General features: G+C 45.7%; 1 protein-coding gene across 1 annotated transcript; it reads left to right on the top strand.

Moving 5' to 3' along the window:
• Positions 1–7,295: 7,295 nt before the first annotated feature.
• Positions 7,296–9,066, top strand: Smim33 (small integral membrane protein 33). Its single transcript, XM_074076897.1, has 2 exons — positions 7,296–7,393; positions 8,722–9,066. Exons 1-2 carry the CDS (start codon positions 7,385–7,387, stop codon positions 9,064–9,066), a joined length of 354 nt encoding a protein of 117 aa, XP_073932998.1. The 5' UTR covers positions 7,296–7,384.
• Positions 9,067–11,204: the final 2,138 nt, after the last annotated feature.

Raw genomic sequence — 11,204 nt, 5'->3', positions numbered from 1 at the left:
GATGCTTCGGATCAAACACATGGCCATGCATGCAGGAGGAAAGTGCATGACCACTGAGCGACATCCCCAGTCGTTGTTTATGGTTTTGTTTTTGTCTTTTCTTTTTTGGTGCTGGGGATTGAACCCAGGACCTTAGGCAAGTGCTGTACCACTGAACTCTATCCTAGCCCAAAAAAGACAATCAGATTTCAGAGGTGTTTTTCCTTCTCTTTCTTTCTCATTTTTTTCCCTCCTCATTGCACATCTCTTTAGCTCCCTTCAATCTGAAATAGTTCTTCAGTCTTTCCTTGACTTTTAAGACCCTGACACTTTTGAAGCTTGCAGTCTAATTATTTTATAGAATGGCCCTCAATTTGGGTTTGTCTGGTGTATTCTCATGACTAGATTCAGATTTTTGTCTTTAGCAGGAATGTTGCATGGACAACACTGTATCCCTCTCTTTCCATCCTATCAAGTGGTAGATGATTTTTGTTGTAACTTGTGTGTGTGTGTGTGTGGTGCTGGGAATAGAACCAAGGGCTTTGTGTATGTGTTGTTGTTGTAGTTCTTGTTTTGAAACAGTCTTGCTTGGCAGCCCAGGCTGGCCTCAAACTTGAGATCCTCCTGCCTCAGCCTCCCAAATGCTGGGATTACAGATGTTTACCACCGCTCATGGCAGGTGCACGGTTTTGATTTGTTCTATTCCTGAGAATGTTCATGTTGCTCACTTGCTTAAAGGTAGTGACTACCAGTGCATTCGTGCCCTGTGCCTTTTGTAACAGGTGACCACAACTCACAGCTTTAAACAACAGGAGTTCTAGAGGACAACAGTCAAAATCAAGGTGCGGCAGGACCGGTCTCCCTCTGTAGCCTCTAGTGGAGAATCTGTTCCTCTGGTGACTGTTGAGCATTCTTTGATGTTCCTTGGCTTGTAGCCACATAACTTCCATCTTTACGTTTCCTTCTCTTCCATGTCTTCTATGTGTCTTGTCATTGAATTTAGACCCCATTTGAATAATTTAAGATGATTTCCTCAGCTGAAGGTCCTCAGCTTCATGACATCTGTAAAGGCTGTTTTTCCAAAGAAGGTACAATTCACAGGTTCTGGGAATTAGAACAGAGACACATCAGTCCACTGCAGTCACCTTTCTCCACTCTGCAATTATGCTTTTCCCCTTTGAAATTAATGAGTATTTTGTGTAAAGATACTTATATACTATGGAAATATTTCATTTCTCATCAGATTTTAAACTTATTAATTTTTTAAATTCATATTTTCCTGGAGTCATATATTCCTGTATTATTAGTGAGTTATAATACATTATAATAATTTACAATTTGCTGCTCAAATTGTCCCCATTTTGGTCACTAAGTGCCTGTTCAAACTAGTTTTTTAATCCTTTTGCTCCATCATTCTTTGAGCACTTCTTTACTTTCTAGAATAATGAGATGTTTGTCCCAAGTTCATCTTCTACTTACTTTATCTGCCCCAGACCTGGAATCAACTATTTCTCCAAGGAGCTTTCATTCTTTTTATTAGCAAATTATGTTTAGAAACTGGCCTGTCTGCCTCTTCAACAAAAACTGCTGGGAAAACTGGTTAGCAGTCTGCAAAAAACTGAAACTAGATCCATGTATATCACCCTATACCAAGATTAACTCAAAATGGATCAAGGATCTTAATATCAGACCCCAAACTCTAAAGTTGGTACAGGAAAGAGTAGGAAGTACTCTGGAATTAGTAGATATAGGTAAGAACTTTCTCAACGAAACCCCAGCAACACAGCAACTAAGAGATAGCATAGATAAATGGGACTTCATAAAACTAAAAAGCTTCTGCTCAACAAAAGAAACGGTCTCTAAACTGAAGAGAACACCCACAGAGTGGGAGAAAATATTTGCCAACTATACATCAGACAAAGGACTGATAACCAGAATATATAGGGAACTTAAAAAACTAAATTCTCCCAAAACTAATGAACCAATAAAGAAATGGGCAAGGGAACTAAACAGAACTTTCTCAAAAGAAGAAATTCAAATGGCCAAAAAACACATGAAAAAAATGCTCACCATCTCTAGCAATAAAGGAAATGCAAATTAAAACTACGCTAAGATTCCACCTCACCCCTGTTGGAATAGCCATCATTAGCAACACCACCAACAACAGGTGTTGGCGAGGATGCGGGGGAAAAAGGAACCCTCTTACACCGTTGGTGGTAATGTAAACTAGTACAACCACTCTGGAAAAAAATTTGGAGGCTACTCAAAAAGCTGAACATTGATTTGCCATATGATCCAGCAATACCACTCTTGGGGATATACCCAAAAGACTGTGACACAGGTTACTCCAGAGGCACCTGCACACCCATGTTTATTGCGGCACTATTCACAATAGCCAAGTTATGGAAACAGCCAAGATGCCCCACTACTGACGAATGGATCAAGAAAATGTAGTATTTATACACAATGGATTTTTATGCAGCCATGAAGAAGAACGAAATGTTATCATTCGCTGGTAAATAGATGGAATTGGAGAACATCATTCTGAGTGAGGTTAGCCTGGCCCAAAAGACCAAAAATCGTATGTTCTCCCTCATATGCAGACATTAGATCAAGGGCAAACACAACAAGGGGATTGGACTTTGATCACAAGATAAAAGCGAGAGCACACAAGGGAGATATAAGGATAGGTAAGACACCTAAAAAAATTAGATAGCATTTGTTGCCCTTAACGCAGAGAAACTAAAGCAGATACCTTAAAAGCAATTGAGGCCAATAGGAGAAGGGGACCAGGAACTAGAGAAAAGGTTAGATCAAGAAGAATTAACCTAGAAGGTAACACACATGCACAGGAAATTAATGTGAGTCAACTCCCTGTATAGCTATCCTTATCTCCACTAGCAAAAACCCTTGTTCCTTCCTATTATTGCTTATACTCTCTCTTCAACAAAATTAGACATAAGGGCAAAATAGTTTCTGCTGGGTATTGAGGGGTTGGGGAGGACAGGGATGGGGCGGGGTGGGTGGTAAGGGAAGGGGGAGGGGGAGGGGGGAGAAATGACCCAAGCATCGTATGCACATATGAATAATAAAAAAGAAAAAAGAAAGAAACTGGTCTGTCTGGGTGACAGTGGCTCTAGCCTATAATCCTAATTACTTAGGAGACTGAGGTCAGGAGGAGTGCAGTTCAAGGTCAGCCCAAGGAAATAGTTTTCGAGGCCCTATTTCCAAAACTACCCAGAGCAAAAACGGACTGGAGGTTTGGCTCAAGTGGTAGAGTGCCTGCTTTGCAAGTGTGAAGCCCTGAGTTCAAGAAGCCCCAGTTCCATCAAAAAAGAAAGAAAAGAAAAGAAAAAAGCAGCTGATCTGGGTAGGAAGTGCGCTCTCTGGTACTCAGAGACATTGGTGTTAGGCACTAGCGAAGGCAAACTCCTGAATTAATGTACCTTCAGAGTTGCTTTTCTTTTTGTTTCAGCTAAGATTCTTTGGAGAAATTTGAAAAGAACTGTCCAATGTCACTGATCCATGCTGACTCTTAGGTAACCTAGAGTAAACGTGGCTCATTATAATATTGAACTAAGTATGCCTAGAAATGTTCATGTTTTGTTTTTTTTTTTTTCTTTTCTTTTTTTGAGGCAGGGTCTTTCTTTGTAGCCCAGTCTGTCCTCTAATTCTCCGTACTCCTGCTTTAGCCTTCTGAGTGGTAGGTTTACAGGCTTTCTCCATCAGGCCAGGCTTTACATCTTCAACTGAGCATACTCAGGAATGTGTCCTGCCAATGTGTTTTCCTATATGAGTATTATAGGATCCCTGAATAAAATCCCATGCCTCCTTTTCTTGGGAAAAGTGTTGATTTGGAAATAATCCCAGTGCTGCAGGTCATATAACTCTTTCTCAACTCTTTTATCCCCCAACTGTGCCTTTTGGCTTTGCACTCATCAAGATGTGAACCTATTGCTTTTGGTTATATAGCTTTCTCTGAAATCTGTTCACATTGTCCTTAATGTTTAATTATTTACCTTGCAGAAACCAAGCTATTGTCTCTGTCAGCACTATCTCCCTCATATGCCTTCCTTACCCCACTCAGGATCTGAAACACTACATAGGAATCATGGCTCCAGGACAGCCAGGAAAAACAACTGGAGTGTATTGTTCGTGAGACCTCCATCTCCAAGATAACCAGAGCAAAATGGACTAGAGGTGTGGCTCAAGTGATAGAGTGCCTGCTTTGCAAGCACCAAGTCCTGAGTTCAAAACCCCAGTCCCACCAATAAATAAAATAAAATAAATTTTAGAGGACTGGCAGAGTAACTCAAGAGGTAGAATTTTGCCTAGCAAGCTTGAAATTCTGAGTTCATGTCCCTGTACCAGTAAAAAAAATTAAAAATCAATTGTAGAACATTTTCATTGCCCCACAAAAGAAACCCCACACTTTTTACAGACCTGTAGCTTTCTATCAGAAGGCTAGAGGTGAGGTGTGATTGAGGTGGGCAGCCCTTGCTCCTGGCTTTCTCCCACTGGCCAAAAAGTCATAGGACTCTCAGACCTCCCCTCAGTCTGTCATGGTATCCCTCTTTGGAAGTATTCAGGACATCCTCACAAGTTGCTGTCCTTTGGCTCCACTCGAAGTCTCTTAACCCTGGCTTCCTTCAGTGGGGACAGGGTGAAGAAGAAGAGCTATTCCTCACCTTCCTTAGGTCAACAAGGCCACTTCTACCCTTCCTGGGGAGTGGGAAAGAAGAAGTAACCCCAGCATGCAGGGTTAGGTCAGGGGCCTCTGGGTCCAAGGGATGATGGGGAGGACTCTGACATCTTTTTGTCTTTGGTTCCAGAATTCAAGCCTCTAAAGCCAGGGCTTTTGTTCTCTGTGAAGTAAGAGCGGATTCTTTAGCCCTATGTGCCTATCCTGAGAGGTTCTGTGACAACAAAATCCAGAAAGAGACAGAGGGAGGGAGTTGGTGAGCACTATCCTGGCTCAGGAGCATCATCCCCCAGGTGCTCTACTCCCTTTAGGCCTGGAGCATCAACAGATATGTGTGTGTTGGGGGCAGGGCGGGAGGAGGGGGTAAGCAGAGCATTCTTCTAATACTGCTGGGCACTGTGATAAACTCTGAGACATAGCAAGAAATGAGACATAGTTCCTGGAAAAATGAGCCCACCCATACCTGTGACAAAAGACAAGGTGCAACAAATGTTAGGAGCAGGTAAGAAACATGCTTCTATAGCATTTATAGAAAAGAAGGAAAGCTACTCAAGTATGCTGGGCTGAAGAGTACATTCTGGAAAGAGGTAACACTTGAACTAAGTCAGCACAGATCAAGGTTAAGATGGTGGGAATGGGGAGAAGAGTGGCTCACAACAGTGAGCATGGAGGTAGGAAAGTGATGGAGGAGGATGGGACATAGTCGGATCCCAGAAGTTCCCTCCTCTTATTCTCTCTGAAGCCCAGGATTGCTGAGTGAAGGAAAGGATCAGAAATTGGGCTCTGGACTCAGAGCCCCAGTGGAGGTGCCTGTGAGGGTAACAGAACATGGCAAACAGTGGTGGGTGAAGCCCTGGACTTGTGGCAGAGTCCAGATTCCCTCTGGCTAGGATCTAAGTGGCCAAAGTGGGAGTCAGAGGGCCGCCAGAGCCTTTGATTGCATGAGGAAGGAATCAGCAGGGCTTCAGGGCTAGCCAGCAACAGATCTCGTGTAATTTAAGCTTCCGGTCAGTAGCCCAGGGACCTGGGCTTAAGTGAGCTTGGAGGTCTTAGTGGATGCCTGGATGTCAGGGTGTGGGCAGATTGGTTAAGAAACAAGGAACCAGGAGGCTACCTCCTGCTTCATCAAATCATTGGTTCCTGGGGTCTCCTGATGAATAAAGAGGGGATGGTGTGCCTGCATCAAGGGACAGAATGAGATAGAACTAGTTGGGACCAAAATTTTTTCTTGTAAAAACTGTCTCAACTGTCTCTATGTGTGGTAGTGCATGCCTGTAATGCCAGCACCCAGAAGGCTGAAGCTGGAGGACTTTGAGTTCGAGGCCAATTAAGTGGGCCTATCTCAAAACCAATAAGTGGGCTGGGCACTGGTGACTCATGCCTGTAATCCTAGCTACTCAGGAGGCAGAGGTCAGGAGGATTGTGGTTCAAAGCCAACCCAGGCAAATAGTTCAGGAAACCCTATCTTTAATATACCCAACACAAAAAAAAGGACTGGCAGAGTGTCTCAAGTGGTAGAGTGCCTACCTAGCAAGTATGAAGCCCTGAGTTCAAACCCTGGTACCACCAAAAAAAAGTAATAAAGAATAAAAATAGAAATCAGACACTGGTGTCTCACACCTGTAATCCTAACTATTTGGGAAGCTGAGATGAGGAGGATCGATCTTTGAGGACAGCTGATAGAAATATTTCCCGAGACCCCCATCTCCAAAATAACCAGAGCAAAATGCACTAGAGGTGTGGCTCAAGCGGTAGTGTACCTGTGTTCAAACTCCAGTCCCACAAATTTAAAAAAAAAAAAAAGAAAAATAAATTTTAAAAAACCCTTAGTTCTTTTTTTTTTGTTGTTCCTTAGTTTTTTTTTTATTGGTTTATTATTCATATGTGCATACAACGCTTGGGTCATTTCTCCCCCTGCCCCCACCCCCTCCCAAACCCTTAGTTCTTAATATTTTAGAAATAGATGCACCAAAGTACTAAGAGATTGGATAGAGGTGTATATTATATATACAGTATATTACATAGAGAGTATATAATAACCTACACTTTGCAGGCAGGATGGTGCACGCTTATAATCCCAGCACTCCAGCACTTGGGAGGCTGAGGCAGGAGGATCACAAGTTTGAGGCCATTCTGGGCTACAGAGTGAGACCCTGTCTCAAAATCTAAAAACAAAAACAAAAATCAAAAAAGAAAATCCCCCAAATCAAAAAAACAAAACAATGATTCAAGTGGTAGAGCTCCTGCCTAGCAAGGGTGAGGCCCTGAGTTCAAACCCTAGTACCACCAAACAAACAAACAAAGAAAAAAAGATTAAAGAGAGTAGCTTCAGGAAATCCATAGGGGTGGGAGTCAGCATGACCTGGTTGAAGGAAAATGCCCCTCACCAGGTGCCTGGGATCTGATGGAGGAGGGGGGAGGGGGGAGCAGGCCAGCTGGGCTCCTGAAGCTGGCAGACAGTATGAAAGGACATGCCAAGGAGGAAGATCAAGGTATTATCAGAGTTAAGGGCTGGCCCAGGGTAGCCCACATGTTCCCGGAAGTGCAAGCGCGGGAAAGAGTGGTGAGGGTGTGTGCAGAGGGTGTGTGCCCCGTGGGTCCGGCAGACGTGGCAGCTACCGGTAGGGGCCGAGCTAGGGCAGTGAGCTCTCCTTTGCCCAACTAACCTCCAGTCCCAAGGGAACCCTGCGCCAGTCTCGGACAATGTACCAGGTAGAATCTTTGCTCACCCCTTCCTACCATGCTGGCCTGACTCCCTGCAGGGGCCCCATGCCCTTCCCTGCCTAAACTTCCCTTCTCCCCCTTTACATCCGGAGCTGCTTTCCCACTCCCTGCCCTGGGAGCTCTATGGCCAGACCCAGACAGCTCTGTCTTGCAGGAGGAGGGGAGGAGCAGGTACTGGGGGGGAGGGACACATGTAGGAAATGGAATGGAAGGGACAGTGTGACTGAGAGATAAAAGGAAATGGGTTTGCCTTGGCAGCCTTTCCTGGACCCTACCCATAAGGAGGGAAGGCTGAGGGTTTAGGGTCAGAGAGATGGGACCATGCCCTAGTATTTGGGCATGGTGGTGGGTGGGGATAGGTGAGGCTAAGGAGCAAAAGCCTGTGACAACCTCACTAACTGGGGGATTTACATCCTTCACTGTGATCCCCCCTCCCCCCCTCAACATCTAGCAGTGTGGAGACAGACAGAGGTAGGGATCATATTCCCCAGTTCTTCTACAAAGAGCTGGGGACCTTGACAGAGGTAGTCTGGCACAGGATCTGCTCAGACTGTCCTGGGCAGAGCCAGGACTCTACACTGGGCACTGCTCCCCTCCAGGCCCACAGAACGTGACCCTGAGACCTGGGGTAGGGAGGCAGAATTATGGGGAAAGGCACTCCCTCCAAGACTCACCCCAGGCTTCTGGGGCTCACGTCCCCTCCCCACCACCACCTTTCCGCCTCCAGCGCATTGGAGGAGGGCCTAAGAGGCTGGACGATGACTCCCTTTTTCCAGGACAGCAAGAGGCAGCTGTACACTGTCCACTGTCCAGGACATGGGACAGTGGTCCATAGGGTGCTCTGTGTCCTGAGTTAGGACACAGAATCTATTTAGGAATCTTGATGAAGACCTGGGAAGAGAAGGCAGGGGGAGGAGACTTTGGGGACGAACTGAACTACTATGCAGATCATAATGAAGCCCCTTTCTTTGTCCCTTTCTGTCTCTGTCTCTGTGTCCATCTTCATTTCTGTCTTTGTCTTTATCTCTTTTTCTTTTCTTTTTTTCTCTTTGCATTCTTTCCTCTCTGTATTCTCCTCTGTCTTTGACTTTCTCTTTGTTATGTGTGTGTTTACCTCTGTGTATCTCTCTCTCTTTCTGTTTAGTACTTGTGCTCTCTCTTTCTTTCTTTCTTTCTCTCTCTCTCTCTCTTTCACCCTCCCTGTGTTCCTCTCTGTCTCAGTTTCCTTTGGGTGTCCATCTCTCTCTGTTTCTCTGTTTTGGTCTTCCTCTATGTGTACACGTGCCCATGCCAACCTTCTGCCATTCCCCTTCCAGGCTTCTCCAGCTGTGAATGGCTCTTTGGGGCAGGAGCCCCAGAGACAGCTCCTGGACATGGTAGGTGGGGCCCAGGAACCACCTCCAAAGGACGGGCTGCCACTGCTCACCGTTATCATTGCTGTCTTTGTCCTGCTGGCAGTGTGTATTGTGGTGGCAGTCCACTTTGGACCAAAGCTGCACCAAGGCCATGCCACTCTCTCCACAGAGCCACCAGACCCAAAGCCAAAGGATGGCATCTACCTTATCCACTGGCGTCTGTTGAACTCCCAGGACAGTCACCAAGAAGCCCAGCAGAGACTTCCTTTCCCCAGGCCCAGCATTGATGAAGTCACATATCTGTAGGAGCGATAGTTGGAACATTAGCCCAATTTGGCTTAGAACAAGAAACTGGACTGAGAATTCAAGCACTAGCATATTGGACCCTCGGTGTCAGAGCTGTGGAAGGGCCACTGAACTCAGCTGGAACTGTGCTCTCAGAATATTTACAGAGAAAGCTCTGTTGTGACAGGAGAAATAAAAGAAGCTTGAAGATTCTGTCCAGAAACATGCTACTGTAGGCATTCCCAATGGTCAAGACCGCCCTTATGAAATTCCTCCCTCCCCTCAGGGACCTAAAGACCCTAAACCTCCTTCTGAGTCCCTGCTCCCTCCTTGTACCCCTGATCTTTTTTCTTTTGGTGTAAAATGAATCCAACTTGGAAAATTCTGTCCACAGGCAAGAATGTCAAAGGCCCTTTCTCCATGCCCTGGATCCTATGAAGGTCAGCCAGGGAAAGGTGAGGCAGAGAACCCTAGTGTGCCTTCTCTTGAGACGCTGGGGATTCAGGGAAGGAAGGACTCTGTCACCTTTTAACCCACTGGAAGGCAATCCTTCAGTTCGCAGAGCCTAGGCCTTTTTGACCACCTTCAAAGCCCTTGGAAACCCCAAGCAGCGTTTTAGTTCAGAGATTGGCTTTGAATGGTTCCCACTTGACTCTGTCTTGCCTTCCCAGGATGTGATGGGGGAAGTTTGGGGACTTTCATTACCTCCCACTTTCTGTGTGGATAGATCTGTAGGGATAAGCCTAGAATTTACCACAAAAACATTTCCCAGATCCAGAATTCTCTAGCTAGTGGAAAAACAGGAAAGGAAAAGAAGCTCCATGGAAACTGTTTGGAAAAGGGAAGAGTGTGAAGGGGGGAAAGTCAGCAGGGAAGATCAAGAAGACAAAGCAAGGCTTACTGGTAGCTCTCTGGAAAGGCACCCCTTTCCCTGGCACCTCAGAACCTCACCCATGTGCAGTCAAGAACATGCAAACATGGGCTGGCCCTGAGTTCAAACTCCAGTACCACGGAGAGGGGGGTTAAAAAAAAAAAAAGAACATGCAGAAAGCTGGGCACCAGTGGCTCATAACTGTAATCCTAGGTACTTGGGGGGCTGAGATCAGCAGGACCACAGTTTGAAGCTAGCCCAGACAAGTAGTTTGTGAGACTCCATCTCCAAAATAACCTTGAGGTGTGGCTCAAGCAATAGAACACCTGCTTTGTAAGCCGCTCTGAGTTCAAACCCAGTCCCACCAGAAGCAAAAACAAACAAAAGACATGCAGACAGGCATGTATGAAGGGTCTGGTGCTTTACCCTGGGCACTCCTAAGGACAAGTCAACCTCTGGGATGCAGCCTCAGTGACACCCCTGTACAGTCAGGGAAGCTGGGAAATAAAGGAAGATAGCAAGGAGTAGAGGGGTTGCTGAGTGTTCTTTCTTGTGGATTAGCTCTGTGCTAGACAGTGGGCCCATCTGAGGCCTACAGATGCTACATCATTCATGCCTTACAACAACCTTGGCAAGAGATGCCACGTTAGCTTCATTTTACACTTGGACAAACTGTGGTTTATTAAAGCATCCAGCTGGACACAGGTACTAAGTAGTGAAGTCAGGATTTGAACCTGGATCCATCAGACTTCACAGCCTGGGCACCAGGCTGGGGGCTGATAGGTGAGCAAAGTCAAGCTGGGAAGGCCCTTGATTCTGGGCTGAGTTCTGATGTAGAAGTCACTGATATGTTGGAGGATCCTCCAGTCTTGGGGACAAGATTGCTGGGACAGATAGACTGTTTCCCCCTTGATTTCCTTGGCTATGTTATCCTTAGGGGCAGCTGGTTCCCTCTGACACATGTGCTTAAGTGTGGAGCTTTCTCCAAAGTGAGGCTATACTCAAAAATGTATATGGAAGCTGGGCGCGGGTGGCTCACTCCTGTAATCCTAGCTACTCAGGAGGCAGAGATCAGGAGGATGAAGGTTTGAAGCCAGCCTGGGCAAATAGTTTGCAAGACCCTATCTTGAAAATACCCTTTACTAAAAAGGACTGGTGGAGTGGCTCAAGTGGTAGAGCACCTGCCTAGCAAGTATGAGGCCCTGAGTTCAAACCCCAGGACTGCCAAAGAAAAAGAAAAAGAAAAAAAGAATGCATATGGATTTGTTGTGATAAAAACAAAGGTAGG

This window comes from Castor canadensis, chromosome 6, assembly GCF_047511655.1.
Source record: "Castor canadensis chromosome 6, mCasCan1.hap1v2, whole genome shotgun sequence".
In the NCBI taxonomy this organism is placed as follows: Eukaryota; Metazoa; Chordata; class Mammalia; order Rodentia; family Castoridae; genus Castor; species Castor canadensis.
Note: the sequence above shows the minus strand (reverse complement) of the source record. Positions and strands in the feature narration are given on the sequence as shown.